The 24,381-nt window shown below is 46.7% G+C and overlaps 1 protein-coding gene across 6 annotated transcripts in view; it reads left to right on the top strand.

The window, feature by feature from the left end:
- Nucleotides 1-24,381, top strand: part of NFATC2 (nuclear factor of activated T cells 2) — a 101,972-nt gene that overhangs the window by 23,116 nt on the left and 54,475 nt on the right. For all 6 annotated transcript variants that reach the window (XM_054218214.1, XM_054218215.1, XM_054218217.1 and 3 more), the window contains exons 4-5: nucleotides 13,701-13,903; nucleotides 16,009-16,181. In XM_054218214.1, the coding sequence (XP_054074189.1) occupies nucleotides 13,701-13,903; nucleotides 16,009-16,181 (376 nt within the window). The remainder of the gene's footprint in view (nucleotides 1-13,700; nucleotides 13,904-16,008; nucleotides 16,182-24,381) is intronic.

Genomic DNA, 24,381 nt, shown 5'->3' on the forward strand with positions numbered 1-24,381 from the left:
GTAGCAACTTTTTTTTGAAGCCAGTGCTGTCTTTCAAACACTTGGACTTAAATACTGAGAAGCCAACCTTGTCCCGAGCGGGAGCGGCCCACCAAAGCAGTGGGATTTATGCTGAGGATGAATGTCCCATTCGTGTCCCATGCATTTTACAGTCACTTTCAACAGACTGCTATTCCACTGTTTTGATTACGTTTTCTAAAATATAATGGGGTTTTAATATTTTTTTTCTGAATTTTCTAATTTCCCATTAAATTAACCCTACACGGGATTAATTATCAGCCAGACCTTCTGGAGGAAGAGCTGTTGGCTACTTTTTGCAGCATGATGTTGGCCCGCAATATTTATTTTTTGAAAACTGCGTTTTGCATGCAAGTTTCTTCTTTTGGGTGCTCCGAAGCTACAGACCAGCAGATCTCATATCCTCCAGGCCTTATCTTGTGGTTTATCTCTGATGCTGCTTCCTCCTCTTCACGTGTCTAGCCCCGAGAGTTTGTGCACAAGACTCTGCACTGGTTGTGCACTCCAAGTATGGCAGGAGGAGAGTCTGGTTAATCAAAACCTCTGGCTAGATGGGCCACACTGAAGTGGGCATTTACTTTGTTTGCCTGGGGGAGGAGGAGAGAAGCCACGCATCTCTCGTAATGTTCACACCATCTGACTTTAGAGACCGTCTAGAGTCACATGGAGAAGTGTAGGCTCCCAGTTTAGGTGTTCTGAGTCACTCTTGGGAGGAAACTAGAGCTTGCTACTAACTATAGAGAAACTCGGGCTTCTATTTTAGGGATGTAAGTTGAATGCCAGTGTGAGTATCCCCTACATGTTAAGTCACTGAGAACAGCGAGGAAATCCTGCGTAGCAAGGACAAAGCTGAAGTTTGCATGCACCCACCGTCTCGCAGGCCCATCCGGTTGCTGAGACTGCAGAGGAGGGGTAGGCAGGATTGTTTTGCTCCTTTCCAAGTCTTTTTCACTGATGTTGAGGGATGGCTGCTTATTTGTACCTGACTGCTCCAGTCGAGGCTTTGGAAGAGGCTATCCATTAGGAATGCTCCTGTGCAAAGAGCTTATGGATGTGACTGGGATAGAGGTGACAATCCAAACACAAACCTAGCTTTGTCCAAGATCACCCTGTGGCAGCACACCCTGCCCAGAGGGGTAAAAATCTCCTTCTTTGCATGTTTTTAGGCAAACATCTGCTAGGAAGGATGTGGATATGTTTGAATTCTGCTTTGGGGAAGGAGAGATGAACTAGATGATTCCTTGAGATTCTCCCGGCATTATTTTCAATAATCCTTCTAGGAACTCCCATCTCTTAGAGGAAATTAAATTTTTTGGGTTGCTGGCTTTGCTTGCTGTCCTGTTGTCAAAGAGAAACAGGGCATGTGGTAGCACATGAGTAACACTGGGTGCTGGCATAGGTGTCTTTGGTGTCTTTCTTATGCTGCCCACAGGAAAATGTGGTGATAAGAACTTCTCTGCAGTTCTTCAGCAGAAGGTCTCCTGTCTTTGAACTGTTTAAGGCAGTGATGAGAAGGAAAGGCCTTTTTAGTAGCAAAAGTTGGGTCTGAATGAGCTTCACCCCATGGTCAAGAAGAGTCTGTGGTCCCTTAAAAGCCATAAAAATATTATTTTGAAGATATTCATTAAACTTAGTGGTTCTGGTGTTGTCCTACTGCTTTGCATGAAGCCAGATTTTTTTTCAAGATGGAAATGATGTTTCACACGATTGTGTGATATTTCAGGGAGTTCTAAGCAGAACCCTTGTCTGTCCTTCCTTCAAGTGAAGTGGAAGGGAAAGGAAAAGCTTTTAGGGAAGATGAGCAGTTGATTTATGTAAATGATTGGCCGCATATTCTGGATACCTGGTCTGTACTTGTTTCATTAGAAGTGGTTGCGTTTACATGTGTTGCAGCCCATGAGTATAAATGAGACAAATCCATTTCACATCATCGTCTTCCCACATTCTGAAGTCCTCTGGGGTCCTTGGAGGTAATCGGTGCTAGATAAACGGGTGATGTACTGCTGCATTCATCTCCTATAATTCAGAGCAGTGACACAGGGCATCAATTTCAGATGTGCATCTGCCATGGGCTGTAGAGAGGCTGAGGTATATTATTTTGTTAAAAATCTGTTTATGAGAACTCAGATAAGTCTTGGGGTCAAAGAGTAAATATAAACCTTTTTCCTTTTTTTTTTTTTTTTCCTTATTATTTCTATTTTTCCCCCCAAGGACCTAGGTTTTTTTGACTTACTTTGCTGTAAACAATCCTTGGGGAACGTGTTTCTTTACGAGGCTCTTCAGCACAGTAATTTGTAGTCATTTTCTCAAAGGAGCGTGCCTTGCTCTGGTATTTTGGGCTTTTTTTATTGCTGTCTTAGCAAATCCTTTCCCTGATGTGTTGCTTCTCTAACTTATCTTTACAAAAGGCTCAAATACTTCTGAATGAAAACCAGCTTATAAGTAATCAGTAACTCATTTGCATGTCTCACCTTTTCTCTTGCTTCCTAACTGCGTTATTAACTCAGTGCTTCATCAACAAACCCGCTTGTTGCCACTGCTTGTGTCAGATAGTCGAATCCATGCAGCACAACCCCAGGCTGTGGTGTTCGAAGGCAGCTGAGGACGTTGGTGACTCGGGCCCCAGTTTTCCAAGGCAGTGCCTTGCCCGGCGCACACCCTGCATCGGTGGTCCCCGACTCGGGGTGGGGAAAAACTCACTCTGCAGCCAGAAAGTTTGCCCCGTCCTGCAGCCGGAGGTTCTGGATGCTGGGGCAGACAGGCACCAAGCCAGATGAGCCTGCGTCTGGGGCAAGCGCTCTTGGGGACCGGGTGGATGGCGGAGCTGCTGCCGCCTGTCTTTGGGTACCAGCTCCGGTGTTTGGGCACTTCCCAGGCACTGGGAGCCCGTCACTCGGACCTCCTCGCTGGTGCGGCGCAGCCCTCGGCTGACACAGGCTCCCCAGCCACTGCGCACTGATGGGCGGCAGCTTTCTGTGCCCCGCCAGAGCTGTGGTCCCCTGCAGGGAACATCCCTGCGACCTGCCTCGCCTGCTGCTGAGGTCTGGGGTCTTTTTTTAGTCAAAGGTGGTGGGTTAAAATGAGTAACGGTGCCGGGATGGAGGAGGGAATAGTTCCTTCAAGTCAGAGTGTCAGGGACAACAACTTCCCCATCTCCCCCTGCAGCAGGAGGGGGAGATATCTCAAGAGGGCTGAGACTTCAGTCCCTGCCTGCTGATGCTATCCTAAAATCACCAGGGAGGTCCACAGGGTACCCCTGACCCATCACAGCTTGTGCTGTGTGCCTGCATGGGCTGCTTTCCCCTGGGTTTTATCTTTTAAAATTTGGGTGACTTTCACTGCCTTTTTTTTACTTAAAAAGAAGCTGGGATGGTAGTTTTTAATGGAGCACACAGGAGCTGCTTTACAATAACAAACGTATGTTCCACTTTCCTTTTATATTTGAATTTTGCCGTATGTGTTTTCTTGTGGTTTCTAAGTCAAAGGAGACATTGTTTTCTAGCCGAGGCTTCCCATGGGGCCCTGACTTTTAACTGTATGTGACTTCCAACATGCAACTAATTCCTATTTGTATTAGCGAAACCAGAACCTTTGATGGCAACTCAAAACTGTATCACGGCTCGATACGGTGATGCACACTCTCACAAGTAGGGCTGGGTTGGAGATGTGCTCATGCTGAAACCCAAACGGGCCTGCCCAGCAAGACTTACTCTTGAGGGCACGTTGGAGGAGTTGAATTTGTCCTTTTCTGCCCATCTTTTCAACTCCCCCTGTTCGGGGAAGGGGAAGTCGGAGATCCGGGACGAAGCCGTGCATGTTTGCACTTCCATGGGCAGGCTGTTCTGGGCTCGTGCTGTGACACATCTTTGTACCATTCTTGCGGCCTACACTTCCCTTTTCTAGCGAGCGGGAGCCTTGCGCGGCCTCTCGGTGGCTTTTGGCTCTTGCAGGGATTTCTGCCCCCAGCTCCAGAACAGCATATGACAAACTGACTGCACGTTTCATGCCCGATCTGCCTGCAGGACTTCTGGGCTTGTTGGCACAACTGTGATGCCTGTAGGTGCCTCCTGAGCTTTGAGCCATTGGGTCGCGCATATATTTACTGTCGTTGCACATGCTGTTGCAACAATAGATGTGCAATTCTGAAAATGCAGATTTTAGGTACATCTGGGAAATTCTCTTCAAAACTAACGTCCCATCAAATGTAAGGGTGGGTCAGTCAGTACCCCTCACACCACACTGCTAGCCTACTGGTAGTGCGGCTGTACCTTGAGATCTATCTATCTGAAAGCTTAGAGGAGCCACTGAGGAAATGAAATGGCTAGATAAATCAAAAGTAGCGTAGGAAAACATGGATGAGCCTGAAATTTGCTTTTGTTTAGATGCAAGACAAACAGAGAATATCAAATATGACATCTAATAAACCAAGATTAGAGGAAGAGCTGATTGGTGTGCTTTCTCTGATTAACACAAGAAGAGAACTGCTGGGTAAGTGAGGGTAATTAGCTGCTGGGAGAATTTAGCCAGAGATAAGTTGTATCCTCTGTTGCTTAAAGTCTTTAAACTGGGTTTCCATCCCCCTGCATGAAAGGGGTGCCGCCACCCAGATGTTATGGCTGAGCGAGTGCAGCTCGTCCCGAAGAGAAGGACAGGCAGGATCGCTCCATGGTGGGGTTGAGATGCAGCTGGGGTGCAGAGGCACAGGGCAGATGATCAGTGAACGAGGTACCTCGAGGGAGCAGCAGGATTTTCCCTTAGGCCAACCTGCTTTGAGTTAGAGATGAATGAAAAGTTCTCGTTGAAACTTTTGAGCCCAATTCAAAATATATTGCTTTTGATGGAAAGTAAATTTGGGAGAGGTGAGAGGAAGGAGGGTATACCAACTGCTTAGAGTGTGATGCCTGTGAGATGCAGGCAGCCCGGGCTATTCCTTGGATTAGGAATATGCCTGGATTAGGCAGATGCAAGATTTAGGCTACTCTTTCATGTGTGATCTAACTGCAGGACTGTACATGGGGGAGTCAGTGCGCAGTAAACCACAGTTCAAATTTATGGCTGTTTGCCATGAGTGTGGACGCTTCCAGCGCAGCAGTAACGCCTACGTAACTCATCCTGTGCAGGGCGCGCTTGAGTGTCCGCAGAAGTTTGTGGAGGGTGGATGGTGTCCTGTAAACTCATATCTGAGCACTCTGTTCACAGGATTCACCACCCAGCTGAGCCCCCAGTTCCTCCCTTCCTCTCTCAAGACCAATGTCTATTGAATGGGAAGAGCCTCGCGCCAAGCGAGGGCTCACACCTGGGTCTCCCGTGTCCGGGGGGAGCGTCGTGCTTGCCGGGCTAATGGCTCTTCTGGGGGGGAAGGGGCTGGACTCCTGCCTGCTGATGCTCGGTGAAAATTTTCTAGGGTCTTTATTTCATTCTGAAACAACTGTTGAAACCCTGATGCTTCCAGCAGACCTGAGTTATTCTCTCTCTGAGCATGCCTCGTATTGTGGGTTTCAGCATGAGAAAGAAATTGGGGAGGAGGGAGGCCCCTGGGGCTCGTTTTTATTTCTTCTTTTTTTTTTCTTCCTTTGTTTTCTTTTTCCCAAAAATGCTTTTTGGCCAAGTTCCTTTCCAAAATTTGGCTGATATTCAGTCAAATAGCCAGTGCCTGAGCAAAGGCCATGGTTCCTGGAGCCCCTCGCAGGAGGCCCGGCACTAAGCCCTGGCAGAGGGCTCAGCTCTGGGGATTTGGTTCAGTGCAATCAAATCAATCATCTCGGGTTGAACTGAGCAACTCCAAGATGCTGTTGCTGCTACCGCTGTCCCATCTTCCCCCTCCTCAGCACGGTTGCTCCTGAGCTTTGTGCCACATCTTGGTCGCACAGCGTGATGCTCCCACGGCTGCACCTGAAGCATCGCTGCCTCGCCGGGAAGGACAAACCGGCCCTGGCAGAGGAAGCTGCAAGGTTAGGTGATGAGGAAGCATCTTTGCTTGCCACCCTCCACTCTGCTCCAGCTGGGCTGGGGCCGGTTCCCACAGTGCCTCCGACAGCTGGCAAGGGAACGACTTCACTAACGGGTGTCAGAGCCACGTGCTGAGAAACTCCCCCAGTGCCTCTCTGTCCAAATCAGCAGATTTGCACCCTCTGATTTACTTGTGGCAGAGAGAGTTTTGTTGTGCTGGGGGAAGTTTAAATCTTTTATCATGAATGTGCATGGAAGCTCTTTTATTACACAGCTGGTTTTCTTAGTAGGAAAAAATTAATATTTTCACCCAGCTATGAAACCATGATATCCAAATCCCCATATCTGTTCATGTGCGGTAGTCAGATAGTGCCGCCTCTTTTAAACTTTCAGCTGAGATTGTCAAAGCATCTTGAAAACAGGATCATCTCTTTGTAGGGGTAGGGAAACTGAGGCACAGAGCGGGAACAACTTCCTTACATTGCAATGTAAGGTCAGCGTCAGGACAGCCAGGAACAAAACCCCCCAACTGCTTTCTCCCAAGAGCTGCCGTCTCTGTCCCAGACCTGTATTTTAACCCCATGTGGAAGCAGAAATCCCAGTTAGACACTGGCAGTCTGGTTGTCATTTACTGTAAGGAGCAGCAGAGCAAATGAGATTCAGTACTTGGAATTTTGACAAAATTGTCACCAAAATAAGAAACACTTAAAATTGAGTATAATAAAAACTCATCATTTAGCAGAATCAGATGTTTAAAGGATTATCTTTGGAGGCCTTTTTAGACTGCTTTGGTAAGGAGCAAGAAGAACCAAGGCAGAGATTTCCTTCTGGTTTGCGTTCTTTCGCTATGTCACAACTACATTACATTAAATTGAACAAAAACACGTGACAAGATTTGACTTTGTTGCTCAATGTCGGCTCTAAGTGAAGCAGGCAGGCAAGCCGCTACATGATATGGTGTCTGGATGAGGTCTTTGTCTTAATTACTGGCAGCTATTGATATGCTGCTCTCCCCGAGACAATACAGTGAAAATTTCCATCTTGGTAGGAGTATTGTTGAGTGAAGACCCTCCCAAAAATCCTTGAAATTGTTGCAGTCAAAGGGTATTAATGAGGAGGATTAATGATCAAATCCAAGATGTAAAGTTGCTTCCACCAGGAAGGGAGATGAATAGATGTGACAGAAACGCTGGGGCTATTCCGACAAGCACATCTTCCTCTTGTCCGCTGCAGAGCCTCCGAAAACGCTTGCTGGTGTGGAAAGCAGCCTCAGGGCCGATGAAGAGTGATCAGGGGAATAGTCCGTGGTGTCAAAAGCTTTAACTCGGCAGGCTTTTGCTGTTGCTAGAGGAAGGGTGGGCGTTGGGTGAGCCGGGGCTCCGTCCTAGAGTAGCCAGTGCCGCGATGGCGCGCTGCTCCTGGCCAGCCTTTCGGTGCTTTCTTATCTTCTTGTGTACAGCAGGAAAAGGGAAGCAGTAGGAGGAAGTGATTTCTCACGCGGCTTTGTATTTGCTTCTAATTAAATGTTGCCAGTCGAGCTCTGTTTTCCCACTTTTCACTACCGGCCGGGGACGGTCCATCTGCCTCACCCCGGCGCTGTGCTCAAAGCTGGCCACACACATGCACACCCCGCGCGGGGGAAGCCGGAGTGACTTCCACGGGGAGATAGCGAGTAATATGAAGCAGTTAATGGACTAAGCCTCATGTTACAGTGAGCTGAAACAAGCAAGAGAGCTGATTACTTTCAAGCAAATAACATCACCAAGGCTAGCAAATTCATTCCTCAATTTTATACTTTCCTTCTGGCAGTAGCTTGTGTTGTCTAGACAGGAAGATGTGTGCAATCAGCTTTAAAGATGCAGCTTTATACCTCCCAAGGGAGAAAGACCTAAATTCCTATCAAGCAAAGCTCTGTTGGGATGAATGGGAAACAAATTATTCCCTTCTACTCTCTAAAGCAATCGGCATCAGTATCACACGGGGCAACATTCTTGCTGGGGCTCTTCAAAGGTGCCCCTAGGATTTGCAGATGCTCCTGCTTTTGTCTGGCAAAGCCCAGCACTGTTTGCCTGCAGACTTTCAGATGTGCAACACGCAAAATAGAAATCCCCAAGAAAATTTGTCCCTGAAACCCATCAGTTAAAAAGGCAAAGGCAGGAGCCTGCAATACTAGTGGAAACGGAGGAGCTGCGGCTGGTGAGCGGTTACTGCACGCTTGTGCCACTTGCAGAGGGAGGTCGGCCACCCCTGCAGCAAGGCAGAGCGCAGGGGGACAGGGACCTTGGGGTCTTTTTGGCTGCTCGTCCCCTGCGGGACCCAGCGAATCACTGCAACTCTCTGCCCTGGCTTCCCCGTGTAAGAATAAAGAAGTTATCATACTTATCTCCTGGGAATCCTCCTTCCTCTAGCTAATAATATAAGTCTGTATAAAATATAATAATATTTAAACTCCAGTAAACGTGTGCAAGATTCAAAGATCTACATTCCAAAGGTTTTGCTAAATTCCCTCTGTATATGCATATATTGTTTCTATAGGTGACCACCTATGGAATCCTTAAGGAATTCGCTTTTCCTTCTGACTCCGCTGTCAGTTTATCCCTCTGTTACCAGACAGCGTAACTAAGCAGTGTTGGAGGCTTCGCTTGTGCAAAGAGATTTGCTGTTCATGCAGCACAGCAAAGGGGAAGCTGTGTTGTTCAATCCCTGCAGCCAGAGACGATGTCAGCTGTGCAGATGCAGGGTTTGGTGTGTCTGAGCGCTGGGGTAGGGACTGATTCAGATTTGAATTTCAAGCTCCTCCTTTAAGCGCTTGTGGATTTGGAGCTGGGGGCTCAGTCTGTAGGAAGACCTGAGTTTTGAAATAGTGCAGGAAAAAAGAAGAAATGTTGTTTCATATGCCTAACGTGTGTTCTGGGTGGCTGTGGTTGCCGGTACCGTCGCAGGAATTGTGTTCAGGCGGGTAACTGGGCTGCCGATACACAGCAGCTAAAGGCACATTGCTCATTTTTTGCATGCGGAATTATACACGTGCCTTCCTGGAAATGGCACTTAAGTATTCCCCTGTCCCAAATTTGACTGGTATCGATCCACAGATGGAGTGCAGAACGAATGAATTTTATTTATGCAGAGGTGAGCTGATGATTTTAATCATGCCACACATTTCCATTTTGTTTAGAAACCCAATCATAGCAGCAAACCAAACAAGAAAAGTCTCCTTGTTTTCTGAATGATGTTATTTGTTTATCTGCCAAAGTGCTTTGCATTTCCTCAGGTCACAGACCAGCCCATGTCTGGCTATGTTAATATTATAAGAGTTATGCAAAAGCAGAGTTTAAGAAAAATCTTTCAACTGAAAGAAATAGGATCTTAAAATCCCAAAATAGAGTATGGAAAGGTACACATCATGTCTGGCTTCTCTTTCCCCTTGTGGCAAATGTGACTCAAAGGATTTGGTTTTTTTCCAGCTCGATCTGTATACAGTTTGGGGGAGTTTTATTGTGAATAGGTCACCTTATAATACACAAAAATATTTCCTCCCAGAGTTCTGTATTCATAAATCTTTTTGGATTCTCACTCTCTTGAAACTGAAATCCACATGATTTAGTTTTCTTCAGGGAAAGAAGAGTGAGGGAACACCTTGGCGCGGGGCTCGTCCTCTGTTCTCGTCTCTGCCGAAACGCCGGTTGTGGGGCTTTGTGTCCCCCCCTCAGGCAGCTGCCGGGTGAGCTGCTGTCTCCCTTCCTGCATGGGAGCAGAAGGGTAGGAGTGAAAAACTGAGACTTTTGAGCGGCTTGGTTGTTGCTAAGGGAGGAAAAAATTAATTTCAACCTTATTATTTAAGAAAATGTTTGAAGTCTTCACTTCTCTGTAGGGTTCTTTAAGGGTCACTTTTGCTCCGCCAAAGAAAAGATCAGCGTTATGGTTAAATACTAAAGCATTGCTGGAGGTGAGTGCTTATTGAGAGTACCGGTCTCTCATAGTTCAGTTTCGAGGAGAGATACATCTGAAGCGAATCCTTGATGCGTTCTTTCATTCTAGCTCACAATGATTTTTCCTGTGTAAAAATGCAGCACAAAATATTAACTCATTTCTGTCCCTGCAAAGTAGGGTTAGCATCACTGTCCCCCTGTTACAGATGAACAGAGAGGTTATATGGCATGACTGAAGATACGCAGTAAATTGGTGGTAGAGCTGGGTGCAAAACTCTGATTTTAAAGTGGCTGGAGCGGTTCTGTGGGCCGTCCCCATCTTCATTTTTTGCTCCTAAGCCATCCTGATGTGTTCTTAGCAAGTGAAAGGTAGATGGAAATGCTCACGGTAAGTGATCTTCTTCTATAGTGTCTTTTAAAATGTAAACAATTAACTCAAGGACATACCCTTTTAAACCTGGATGCTTGTCTCTCTTATAGATATTTTTGTATTTGTATTTTGTAGGGCTATTTTGATTTTACAGTGATGTCATCCCATAGCATTGCCACAATGCCATAAATTACCAAATAATTCTGTTACTTTCTTCCATTGATCAAACAATTAATGTAAATTGTGGTCCCACTGGAGGACCAGGCAGGCTTTTATTATGTGTTTTATACCCGCTCGTCCAGCATATGATACAAACGTTGCCATATGAACAGGCAATCAGTTTGTCTCCTCTTTAAGTCTGTGTACGTTTATACAGACGCACACCCACAGACATACATGTTATTAGAAGACCATGAATAGTTTTACCCTGGGAACTCATTCTATACATGAGCAGAAACACCACTTAAAATTACTTTTAAAGGTGGCCAGTATTAAAAACTGTACATAGCCAGTTCTGTTACAGCTGCTACTGACTGTGCTCACTGGGGGCAAATTATCTTTTGTGATTTATTAACTGTTTTCCTCCGTTACAGTCTCCCACCTGTAACTCTGGGATTTTGTTCTGCCCAGACAGAGGGCAGAGCGAAAGCTGCTTTGCTGTCACTGCCATAACCGCCCCAGTGCAAAGGATCCTCTCGTCATCTTTGCTGGATCCACAAAGAATTACTCTGTCAGGCACGACAATAAACATGCTCAGTACTTAAAAACTACTCACTCTTCTCCCTCTCCTTTTGTAAAGACAAGATGGCTTTTGGTCATACAATGGCTTTTCATTGAAGGCCAGGAAATCTTGGATTTTGAAAGTATGATACTGAGGATGAGTTTCAGTACGGCTCCCAGAGGAGCTGGGCTTAATGGGCCTCCATGGATAAACAGGGGGTGATTCCTCCATTCATGCCTGTTCCCAGTAGATCTATCATTTTGACCTCTGTCGCCTTTAATCTTCTACACACTCTATACATTTCTAAATCTCCCCATGGCTGCCATTGTATTTACCACATTCTTGGCAATACTGCTTCTCCCGTACCAACCCTTGCGCTTGAGTCCAGCTCCGTTCCTCCTCCACCTCGCTCCCGGAGCCAACTGGCATGTTTGCACAAAGCCGATTTTCCCTCCTCACGATCTCCCGAAGCGCTTGTGTGAGTGAGTTATCGTAGGTGTCTGAGCTGCGGCTGGGCTGGATTCTGTAATTCTTTCTTGCACAACCCGTACTTAAGGCCCGTTGACTTCAATGGAGCTATTCATGCAAGTGGAGGCTGCAAATTCGGGCCCTTGGGTTGTAAGGTCTCTGGGGCATAGACCCTGTCTTTGTATGCCTTGCAAATATGTGCTAGATGAGTAATGATAGCTCAGAAGAGTGAGTGTCGCTTTACATTTGCCATACTGAAGGAAGGTTGCCAGGATTGCATTGATGCTGCATGTGGTCCCCTTCCAGGGGGGAATTAATCCTTCTGTGCAAAGATACCTCCCGCCGACTGGTGAAAAGAAAAAAGAAAAAAAAAAAAAGGTTTGGCCATGAATACCATTAGCTTAATCTTCCTTTTCTCTGATCTTCCAGCACTATTTGCTTTGTATGGCTTCATCAAGGTTTTGTATGTGGACAGAATAATTGAAAACAAATTTAGCATGTCTCAGACCATAAAGTTCCCTTCCAGCTAGATCACTGGCTATGCGGTAGATAAATGTCTGTTTTTCATTTTTGGTTATGTGAGAAATTTAGAATGGTTTGATTTGTAATTTTGAATGTTAATAAAGAAGGAGAAATTTCCTTGTCTCCTGGCCTGTGGAGGAATTCTGCCTTTTTTGCTTCTCTTGCAGCAAATGCTTCTTATAAAAATGTTACTTAGTACAGGAGAGTCTGTTTATGTCCTTGAACCCTAGAGGCCCCAGTCTCTAAGGTCAACTAAGATCTCCTTGTGCCAGGTGCTGTGCAGTCACCGACCAAAAATGCCATCTCTACCTGTACGGATAGTATTTCAGTGCAGTGCAAGAGGAATGGCTGAAGGTGAACTAACGACTGGGGGAAGGACGAGTTTCAAAGAACAGTGAATAAACTCTGGTCTGCAGAAGTGATTTCAGGAGAACAAGAACGTATTTCCTTTTAAGACTGTTTATGAATTCTGCAGAGAGGGAGATTTGTTGGGTGGAGATGTAGATCTTAAAAGGGAACATCCTCCCTGGGGGAAGAGGCTGATGGACAGAAAACTCAACATTGTGAGTGTTTAGGAAGCTGATACTGGTGTTTTGGGCTGGATTTGGGAAATTTGGGAACAGACGTTGATAACTGAGTAGAAAATGAGAGGTGAGAAGGCAAAGAGAAGAGAAGACCTTTGAAGATGCAGGCTGGCAGCTTATGTCTGGTGTGAGTGACGCAGAGGAAGCTGGAGAGTTGTGAAGCTCAGGGTGACTGCAGCAAAGTGAGGGGCTGGAAGGACAATCCTTCCAGCTGGGTTTGGAATGGGTATGAACTGGGCAGACTGCATGTGCCAAGGCCAGAGAAAGGGCTGTGGCCGGGACTATTAATTTCTGAAATGTTTATACATAGTTTAACATGTCAGTTCGCAAAATTGCAGATCCATTTGCTAGATACTTCCTGTTGAGGGGGAAAAAAAACCCCTTATTTTTTAACTGCAGTTGAAGTAGGAATCATAAGCTGAGCTGAGGCAAAGTCATTTTACTGAACGTTGGGCTGGACAGAAACTGGGGTTTGCAAGTTGGACGTCACATAGGCCCTGATTCAAAGCCCCCTGTGTCAATGGGCATCTTCCATTAGCTTTGATAAGGTCTGGAGAAGGTACGTAAGGGAGTACCACATGTATCTGCAGGAACGCAAGTGAGAGACTTTCTTCTGTCCTGGCTGTGTTTCCTGCTGATGGGAAGCAGGAGTCACTGCCCAGGGCTGCAGGTGCAGGGAGTCAACGCAGCTTTGCAGCTTTATCCACCCCACCAAGCAAAATCTTTTGAACCTCCTTTAGGAATCAGTTTCTGCAAATTAAACAAGTGTACTCAAAAATATATCTTTTGAGAGGATTTATCAAGCTGTTTTGGAGACAGCCAAAAAACTTCTGGTAATGGAGACCTTGTCTGGAATTTTTTCTTCTTGATATATCCTTTTTTTCTTCTTGATATATTTAGTATTAAAACCATTAATTACATGTTTTCCATTAGCTTCCTTCCCTATATATCATGGACTTCAGCAAATACTCTTAAGAGGATGTCTGTCTCTGAGAGAAGGAAAGAGTCTGTATTTATTCATATCTTTATGTCTCTGTGTATCTCCATATCTATATATATGTCTGTAGATCTATTTGGTTTCCTGACATGAAGGCACTGCAAGCCCTGTGTGTGATAATAGATTTTTAATGTCTTGCCAGCTTCACGGTTACATGGAGAACAAACCCTTGGGTCTTCAGATCTTCATTGGGACAGCAGACGAACGGATACTTAAACCTCACGCTTTCTATCAAGTCCATCGCATTACGGGAAAAACCGTTACCACCACCAGCTATGAAAAAATCATTGGCAACACCAAAGTTCTAGAGATCCCATTGGAACCCAAAAACAACATGAAAGCAACGTAAGCATATTTCTTTTTATTAGCAAAGTTGAGGAGGATTAAATTGGCATGTGAAGTTCTTCTCTTTGGAAAGGAGTCACTTAAATAATGATGCCTGTTCTGGAGGGACTCCCCTTTCAGGAGCACTGGGATGATGTATGAGCGTAAGACCCTTTTTACAAAAGCACAAGCAGCAGTTACAAGCACCTGGGTTAAAGCTGCTTACAGAGTTACCATTCATCAGCTGACCGTGCAGGCATTGGTGCTCTTTATCCCAATTGCTGCAGTGACTATATTGTAGTCATCTGTCATCTTCAGTGCCAGAACAGTTTTGTAGGGCACTAAGGAAAACAAGACTCGAATCTCAAGTCCTTGTGCTGCAGGGATGCAATGAGAAGCAAGGAGCAGTAGACAGTGGAGGAAAGGTGTACAATTCATTTTACATCATCTAATGGAATAGAAAACACCTCTTCTGAACTCAGCCAAGTGCTCTGGCCGTGAAATTGCACTCTTTTGTTGTAATAGCTTAACAGAAAAGCAAGTACAGGCACATCTTTTCTGTATTACTCCTTCCAGTTTTATGGAGGCAGAGGGATGAAGTGGGCACTAGTCTGAAACTTCAGGCTTGAACACGTGCCAGGCAGCGTGAGAGTGATTGCTCTGCAGAGGGAAGAGCTGCGTCTCCATCCTTCAGAGGATACTGACAAAATTGGCAGAGCAGCTATGTTTTTAAGCCCCCCTACTTCATCGCAAAATCCACATTCTTTCTTTATATATCTTTTTTTTTAAAAAATATACCTCATTCCTCCCTTTCCTTCAAGCCTCTCCTTCCCTCTGCACCCGAGGAAATAAATAAAAGTCCACATCTCAAACTTAAGCAGCCAAGTGAACGGAACACGACTATCTGTTCCTAACAAGTAGCCCTGGAGTAATAAACCCCTGCACACATGCAATGGCAAGGAACAGTGTGGGTGTAGGAAACAGCTTGGGGTTTACGCCTCCCAAAAAGTGATTTTAATTCATATCTACAGAAGAAAAATGGTGTGTCTTTAAAAATGATATCAAAATGGGTTGGCAGTGCCCGTTTAATAAGTGCTCACTGCACTCTCCGATGCCTATTGCTGAGCAGAAGATCTCAGATTCTGTAAATATTAATTAGCACATTCTCTTGCCATGGCTCTGCTGTAGACAGGCATGTTTGCTAGTTTATATCGGGCTCTTAAGAAGTTAACGTGCACTTACACCAATATTAAGTTGCAATGCTGGTTTAAGCAATCCTAATCCTTTCATTGCTGCTCAGCCCCATCCTGCTCCCTACATCCTCCCTTCGTGCAGGGACACGGTGAATGGGAGCAGAGAACCTTTTTCCCAGGCTATTGCCTTGGCTGGGAACAACGTCCTGGGGCTTTGGAGGATGACGTGGTGACCAGGGTGAGGGCTGGAGCGCACCTACCATGTCCGAAAGGAGGGGAGAGCAGTTTGGTTCCTACTTTAGAGTTGAATTCAATGCTTGCGTTACAAACTGTGAGGAAAATGTGCCTGGGTGGTGCATGCAATTAGCTGGTTCAACTGCTGTGACTCCCCGCGGAGCTGAACTAATTTGCCCACGTGCAGGCAATAGCTGCTGTGCAGTCTCTGGGCACTCAGCTCTTCGGGAGCTGGCGGTGGAGGCTTTAATGCTGTCTAGCTTACAGAGGGCTGCGGCACAGGCTCAGCTTTTTGCCTGCCCCGGTGTCCGCTTCTTGTTCTGGTTCACTCCCCCTGCCCCGCTGTGCCGAGGCGGGCGCTGCCATGGGCACTCGTGTGCTTAGCACAGGAGGGAAATAGGACTCGGCACTATAATATTTGGAGGGTGGCTTCTGCTTTACTTGCCAGAGTAAAGGCCACCCCGGGACACGCTGAGCCCAGACTCTTTGGGAGGGCTCCAGCAGCATCCCTCACTTGCTGCGTGTCTGGGATTTCTTCCCTGCTGAAATGGCAATATCTAGATCCTATGCAGAACCAGTATTTGGAGCTGCTCTTAACCCAGAGATTAAAGCAAAATGTCTTAATCCTCTTGACTGTTACCTATTTCCAAGCTGTTTGAGAGCAGAAATGTTAAGCTAAAGGGCGTGTGTGTTTGGCAGCATCGACTGTGCAGGGATTTTGAAGCTGAGGAACGCAGACATCGAGCTGCGCAAGGGAGAGACAGACATTGGCAGGAAGAACACCCGCGTCCGGCTCGTCTTCCGCGTGCACATCCCCGAGTCCAACGGCAGGATCATTTCTCTGCAAGCAGCGTCAAACCCCATCGAATGCTGTAAGTATCCCCTGAGATTTGCTCCTTCTCCGTCTCTTGCAACAATGATTGTGTTGTCCCTCTGCTGCAGGCTAGCTCTGAGGGGACAAAACCCAACGTGCTTGGATAGGGAAAGGCAAGGTGCTCTGCCCCTCCTGCGCTGGCTGGGTCTGTGCCACCGTTCGAGTGATCCGCAGGTCTTACCCGTATGCACTCCCTTTCCTGAAACAAGTTTTGATGGCAGGTGGCTCTTCACGGTGCCTAGAGCTTGTGAGGACGGCCAGGGACTTTGGGGCTTTTGCAGAGTTCATTTACTAGTGTGCTGCTGCTGGATCCTCGTGGTTAGGAGGTCTTTTCTGGGAGCAGGGAGCCAGCGTGGGTGTGTGTGTAGGGGCGTACATACATGCTCCCTGCTTGTGTGTGTGCGTGCAAACTGCCTGCCATCCTGCGAGTGGTTTTACTTTGAGCGGAGGCACAACCAGAACTTGTTATCCACAAGCTGGCACGTGGTTGGAGGTTTTGAATTCAAACCTGGGCCAGATCCTAGCCCTGTGGCCGGTCCTGCCTGCCAAAGGAGTGACTGCAGTCCTCAGATCTGCGCTGTGGCAGGAACACAACAGAAACGGAGAAACAGGTTTGATTTTGAGGCTCAGGCATATCCTGGTTCTCGATGTCGATGCTAAGGGGTGTGCAGCTCAGGAGGCTGCAGCTGAAGCAGGGAAACCCCGGGTTGTTCTGGTATTCCCCTGAGGGACAGAAGAAAACATGCAGTTCTGATTTTTCTGAGGGGCAAATCCTATGAGCATGTGAGCTGAGATACCTGCACCTCCCACTCACTTTAACGTACTGGATCCTGAGAAAGAGAGGCCTCTGATGAGGTGCCCCCTGTGTTGCAGTCATTTCTGGAAGGGCTCCACCCACTTTGCTGGTTCATGTGCATCCTGTGATGCTTTTTGTTGGTAAATGGTGCCTTTTCAGCGGTTTGGGGATTTCACAAATACATAATGAGCAGTTTTCCTCTCCCTTTGCTGAATGACTCACCCCTTCAGCAGAAGCTGTCTTGCCATCAGTCATGTGAAGAAAGCCATTGAAGAGTTTCTCATGTGTGCATTTTATTTATTGAGACGCAGGCTTTACTTACTTAACAACTGCTTAGAATAAGAGAGGAGCCAGTTTTGGATGGGAAATCAAGATAAATTGTATAACTAGTGAATTATCGATGGCAGCTTTGAAAAAAAAAACCAAAACAGTAGAAATGAATAAACAAGTCAAGGCTAAGGAGAGGATGATGGATAGGTATGATCTCTTGGCAGTGCTTATGAGAAGATACCACCTATCAGAGCATTTTAGCAGCTGAGTGAAGTCTCCCGGCACGGTGATGGGAAAGGGAGAATAGTGGGAGTAGCCACCACCTTTCTCCACAGGAAATGGTTACGATCCTTTATGGGACCAGATGGCTGAAACAATAGTGGCCTCCACCCCAAACGTGTCCCTGATGAAACAAAGGCCCATTTGCTAAAGGAAATAAACGTTCAGCGAACTGCAGCTTCTGGAGATAGGAAGGGAATTGCGGCAAAGCATCACCTGGCTTCTCCCTCAGTTTCTTTTCTGACTGGAAAGAGCCCATTCCTGCCTGCAGTGGGGAGCTGCTTGGGTGGGGAAACTCCAGGTGTAACTCGTACATCCACTGTAGAGAAAAACAGCAGGAGCCCACAGCAGAGGGTGGATGGTCCTGGGTCATGCCGCGAGCCCCGCAGATGACACCCTGCTTGGGCAAATTCTCCTACAGCAACAGCAGACACCTCTTTCAGAAGGAGTTAGGCAGGGCCTAACCTTTTGTTTGGAAGGGCCTAAGACCCTTCCACAATTGCACGTTGTATTTGTGCCCATGACCAAAGAGTGTTCAAGCAGAAATCTGGTCACGGTTTACAGCATAAGATCACGTTTTCCCAAATTGTATGTGCCCACCTTATTTGCCTGGGCAATGACTGCTAATTTTGCAAGGCTTGTTTGAGATGTCTAGGCATTTATTTTGAGAGATGTTTGCTTCGATGAGTCTTAAGGGCATAAAAAAAAAAGAGAGTGGAGATACCAGTATAAGTGGCTTATTTTTATGTTTTTTGTGATTAAAATATGAAAATGTTGGCTGCAGAGCAGACAGCAAAGCTCCTACAAGGAAAAAAAAGGATTTGTTCCCCAAGAAAAAAAAAGTTTTATTTTTGGAATATTGGATATACTGGCAATTTAGAGAAATATTTTAAGGACTGTGCTTTTCTAAGCTCATGGAAGCAGAATATGAAGTGATCTGGAGTAATAAGCCTCTTCCATTTAGAACGTGTGTTGCATATTTAGCAATGTTTTTGCATTTCAGTAGCACTTCCTGAACTCAGCCCAGTTCTGGGAAGATGGTTAAAAACATTAGTTAGTTCAGCCAGCATTAGTAATGCAGACTAAATCACACTAGAGATGATAATCTCGGTTTCTCCCAGACAATCTGCACATGTTGCAGAGCTCGAGGGCTCAGGTAAGCTCAGGTGCCCGGCCAAGAAGGGGCTCCGTGACATTTTCTCCTTCTGTCCCACCTCCCACCTTCCTGTGGTGCTGGGATTCTCTTTTTTTCCCTTTTGTTTGTTTTTCATTTTTCTTTGACATGGCCACGTGGGAACCCTTATCCGCAAGGACTCTCCTGTAAGATCTCTCCTGTCTGGTAGCTGTTAATAATATTCCGTCGGGAAAGCCTTAGTAAGTAGCAGCTTTAAGATAACTGGCCATTTCCCTACCAGTGGGGTTCCCTTGAGAGCGCGGTTGCTACCAACAGAATATCTGAGTGCTCTCCTCAGCAGAAGCTGATCCCGGCTAAAAACTCCCACCGGTGTCAGCAGATCATTAGCTGCAATGAAGCAAGAACTGTGAAGTATCTGCTTTTCATGGGGCAATTTGATTCCACCTCATCTGTGTCACATTCAGCACTTGACAGGTTTTAGGAGGGGATTTCACAGGTTCAAAGCATCATCCGGAGCAAGTTCCTCCCTAGGCAGCTGTGTGGGAGGACCAAGAAGGTGATATGTTGTTAAATGATCAGTTATGCCTCAAAATGGACCTAGTATCCAGACAAGCCTGCACATTCAGCAGCTTGCAGCTTTTTTTCTCCTGTTGCCTGTTGATTCCTTCTGAAGCCACCGAGTAGGCAAAGGCATTTGGAAGTCCTCTGATAATTGTAGCAACAGGCCATCGCTTACTTAGGGATAAAAAGCCACTGTCTTGTAGATGTGGTGCTGGAAAGGTGAGAAAAATCCCTTCTCCTGGGTGTTGCTCCATGTGGAGTCTGTGAAATGGCAGCAATGCCCCATAGGTGCTACATGCGATGTCCCTGGGATCTGCAGCCAATGGGTCCATGTGGCAGCAGTGTGCTGCCTGGCCCGGCTCCCTGCCTGCACTCCTCTGCCGTGGTGCCCTAAGTCGGTGTGCGTGCCCAAATGGCCATCCCTGCGTGGGCAGGGCTGTGCTTTAGGCATAGGCATAAGCCAGCTCACGTAGCTGAGCTCTTGCTGGGCCAGGCAGGGCTGTCACAGAGCTGCTGTCACAGAAGGTGGTGAAATCGCAGGCATGAGAGGTTTCTGGGTTAACTTGTCCCTTCGAACACAGCCCTAATAACAACAAGCTCGTAGAGTGCTTTGGTATTTGCAGACCTGATCGTTATTTTCAAACCGTTCAGGCAATTTCTGTAGCATTAGTGCTATTCGTTTGCTTTGATTTACCTTTCACTACGAGCTGAAAGTCATTTCTTGGTGGGTGATCTCTGGATTTGTGTTCCTACTCCTCGGCTGGAGCATCCATGGAGCAGAGAAGGAGCAGTACTGAAGGGAGTTCAGAGTAGCACCTGCCGTGCTTTTTTTACTCCATGCTGTTGGCAACCAAAAATTGCTTCATGCAAGTGTCTGCAAGATGCGAGTGTAAGTGTTCAGAGTACCATTCACGCTGCGTCACAGTTTTAATTTGAATGGATCCTGGTTAAACCACCCCAAAATGTCTCACAGTTCTTGTTTTGTGTAATCCATGTTTGCTGATACCAAGCTGTGCTCATGAATCCCTTAAAATGCAAACGATTGCACTTGGCAGGAGAGAAAGAGTCTAAAATCTTGTTCTTATAATAGATATTCCAAGGTGGTTAAAAAACAAAACAAACAAAACTTATTACTAAAGAACTGTGTGTCCATCTGAGGAATTTAAATAGTTTCTATTACTGACTGTATTTTGTTCCACTGAATTGGGTCAAATATCTTATTTCCCTTTAATCAATTTCCCTGGAAGTTTCCTTTATTTTTCTCTCCTTCTAGTAGATTTTCCCATAATATTAGACAATCTGAGCCTACAATATGTGACACATTAATAACTACAGGGGAAAGAGCTGGTCATGTAAAAGAATGTTGTCTTGGCAAACCAGCGAGTGCTTTTCCTCGGCCGGGAGCTGTGCTGGTTGGAATACAATGGCAGGCAAGAAGGAACCCTAGTTTATTGAGATAAAAAAGCAGAAACGAATGGTCTCTTTGCACCGGGGAGATACCCATTTGCAAGTTTAACCATAACCATGATTATTACAAGAGTAGCATGGTTTCCAGTTGAATTAAAGGAATTTTACCCCCCTTTCATTTCAACTTCAAGACAGATAGCTGACGCAAAAACTGGTGCTTTTTCTAAAGTAAAATTTTTATCTCTCCTAAAGCACAGAAATTAAAAGCTAATTCTGGCAATATTTGCCACTTTTAATATGCAACTGAAAGATTTCAGTCTGGAAAGCCTGAGTCAGACAGAAGGAGAACGCCCGCCCTTTTTGCAGGCTGCGAGCTTTGCTACGAGGATAAACTCCTGTTTACTTTTTGCCTTTGCAATACTGCTGTTGGTAAAAGCAAGCGCCCCAGCGTATTACGCGGAGCATGGATTTCTGAGCATAATTTGAGCTCAGCAGATCTCCTCCACAAGGGATTAGAAGGAAATGCTGTGCATACCCGCAGAGATGATCGACAGAGAAGTGAACCGAGGCCATGGTTTTCCTGTCATTAATCACACGCTGGTTTGGTGAGCTGGCTGCAGTTCATAGAAAGTATCATACTTATCTGACACTGCTGCCATCGGTGCTTGTCACTCCTCTTTCGCAAGGACATCATAAAATAAATTATGTGCAGAGAAGGAGGTGGAGAAAAGCCCTCTATTTTTGGTGCTTTTTTTCTTGGATGGCTCTGCACAAACTGCTGATTAAGTCTTGCTGGCAACAAATTGGAAACTGTTGTCATTCATACCGGGTTCTTCTTTTCATAGCGTTTAGATCGCATTTTCAAGGCTTCCCATCTAATCAGGAGGTTTGGAAATTTGCTTTATTTCCTTGATTCTCACTTAAGCTTTCCACTGCCCCATACTCCTACCAGGAGGTAGTTCATCTCATCCCTCTGATTAGAAGATTGCTGCTTTCTAGGGTGCCTTGCTGATGTCTGCCTGCCTGCTGGAGGTGTCTCCTGCCCTTGGTCCTCCCCTGGCTCCCATACTGCAGCTCCCCAGCCTTTGCCTCTCCTCCCTCCAGAGAGCTCAGGGTGCTTCCATGTGTGATGGTCGGGATCAAAGTCTCTCAGGACGTTAGCGCGTTGGATAAGCATTGGGCACAGGAGCCCTGCTCCTATCAATCCTACCACAGGCAGGCAGCTCGTGGTAAATAAACACAGTGTGACAGGAGCAATGAAATATTTACTTTGGCTCATTAAGGTTTGCACTGAGGTGGAAGAATTAATCCCACAACAAATTAGGCCTCTGCTATTGCTTCTAGGGTTCGGGATTTTTTTCTAGCATCAGACACCCAGCTCTATCTGCTCTTCTCAAAGCCAACAGAAATCAGTGGCTGGAGCCAAGAGCCTTTGGGGGTTTGGAAAGACATATCAGGAGTGGTGAGTCACGGCTTGAAGGCTTCCAGAAAGCTGGGGTGAGCTGGGGCTGCCCTGGGCAGGATAAGGATGGCGGGGTCCAAAGAAGGAGCTGGACGTTTGGCCTGGGGAGACTGCTGCACTGGGGGTGCAGTTGTGACCCCACCTCTTTTAAGTAGCCACATTTTTTGGTTTACTTGGCTTGTGATGACATTTAGAGGTAATCAGAGGTAACACTAGCTTTGTCCTCACTGAGGTGCAGGTGAGCCTCAGTCCTGCTCCTTGGGATCGCCCTGGGTAAGATCTCTCCTGAACTGTGGTCAGCTATGGGGACGACGGCTAAACCGAAGCTCTAGAAGCAGAGTTGCAGGTGTCAGAAAGACGGCGTGGAGCAGATTTCACTCAAGCAGCTATTCTTTGGCCTCTGTTTACACAGAGGTTTGCACGGAGGCCTCCAGCCATGCTGCAGAAGGCAGCACTGAGATAGCGTGCTGATACACGGAGGCTGTAGAGCATCTCCGCTCTGGAAGCGTCGGTCAGAGCTGTGCTGCTCTGTGCAGAGTTCACAAGCCTGTTCCTCCCGAGAGGCAGATCACGTTAGTGTTTTTGCTTTGCCTACATTCCCCGATCCAGCCCTCACTCTCATTGCACATGCAGGGAGAGAGACTGCCGAGACGGTTCCTCTCCGGAGGCTGTTAAGAGACATTTAGCTTCAGTTAAGACTCCTCATAAAACGAGTCAGTTTTTGGGCAAGACAAGGCAGTGCTTGGAAGCACTCCAAGCCGGTGGAAGGAAACATGATGCTCAGGCAGGGCTAGAACTGCTTGCCCCAGGAGATGCATGCAGGAGGAGCGCTGACGGGGAGAGCTGGGAGGCACGGAGGGAAGGGGGCTCTCAGGTGGAGCTGGGATTACCTAAGGAGCATGTTAGGGAATACAACTGAGGTTGTCACTTGGAATCTGCTAGCAGCTATGGGCAACACTCTCCTGGGGGAGATCTGGAGCTGCAACAGACTTATCCAGGTAATCAGTTGCCACAAAATATCCTTTTTTTTTCCCTATAAACCAAATAGCCTCTCTGCTGAAAAAGGAACAGTTATGGATGCTGCGGGCAGGTGGGGAAGCAGGAAACACCTTCGCCCTGCCTTGGCACGCTTCCTTATGGTCAGCCCCAGGCTTGTGCATCCCCTGTGGAGCATCCAGCCTGCCGGCCCAGAGGTTTAGGCCGTCTTAGCCTTTTCTCCCCCCGTTGGCATAGGGAAGGGGATAAAGGCTCACCCCCGGAGAAGCTCCCTGCGCCCGTGCAGCGGGTGGCTGGGTGGGCTGTGGGCAGCGGCAGCCGTCCGCAGCGGGGGCTGCTTCCCTCCTGGGCTGAGGGTCGCTGGAGGTGGCGTGGCACTCCCAGACAGCAGCTCCCTTTCTCTCTTGTGTCGCTCTGTGCATTGTATTTCTTGGCACCATGCATCCATGACATCTTGATTTGCAGACAGTCAAATAAAATAGAAAAATAATGTCCCCTGTTAATAGGTTGACACACTGCTTCAGGCCAAGTGTGAGTATTTCTATAGCATTTGCTTTGCTGCCTTATGTCAGTAACTGTTGCTATTGAAAGTAAACACCCCAACTGGTTAAATCAACAGCGTTTTGTTTATTCAAAGCTCATAAACTCCAGTAGCTGTAGGTCACTTTATGAAGTGCCAACCCCTGGGGGAAGAGAAGGAATAGTGTGAAATTATTGCATGCAGTCCACCCATCATGAGCCTTAGAGGAAGGGGATTTATTGGCAATTAATATTTCATGCAGAGGAAAAAAAAGTAATCCTACTGAGGCAGCTCCACACTGAACCTTGAGCCTCCTTACTGATGGAAATGGGGAATAGGGTGAAAACTTCTTATAGGCCTGAGTAAAAAAAAAAAAAAAGATCTTGGAAAATGAAAAGTGGGTTTTTAAAAAAAGATTGGCAAACCACATAGTGGGAGAAGAAGAGTGCAGGCAAAATGCGGCAGAGGAAGTCAGGCCTGTATTCCTCCTCAGGTGCCTGTGTTCTTCCACCTTTTCCTTTAGCACGAGGATTGAGAAATTGCATTGCATTGAGAAACTCAACTGAAACTCTTCCAAATGGTATTATTCTGCGGCACACATAAAGCACACATGGGTTTTGGACACCTACAGGGGTGACCAAGTCTGTGTCAGGGTGAACGCAGTTTTTTGGAGATGCCTGTAGCCTGCTCGTGCTGTAGCCATGCCTGACCGTAGCTCTGCATCAGCCGGGCTGCCATGGGGCTGTGGCCACACAGAGCTGCATCGGGGTAC

Source organism: Rissa tridactyla, chromosome 12, assembly GCF_028500815.1.
Source record: "Rissa tridactyla isolate bRisTri1 chromosome 12, bRisTri1.patW.cur.20221130, whole genome shotgun sequence".
NCBI classification, from domain to species: domain Eukaryota; kingdom Metazoa; phylum Chordata; class Aves; order Charadriiformes; family Laridae; genus Rissa; species Rissa tridactyla.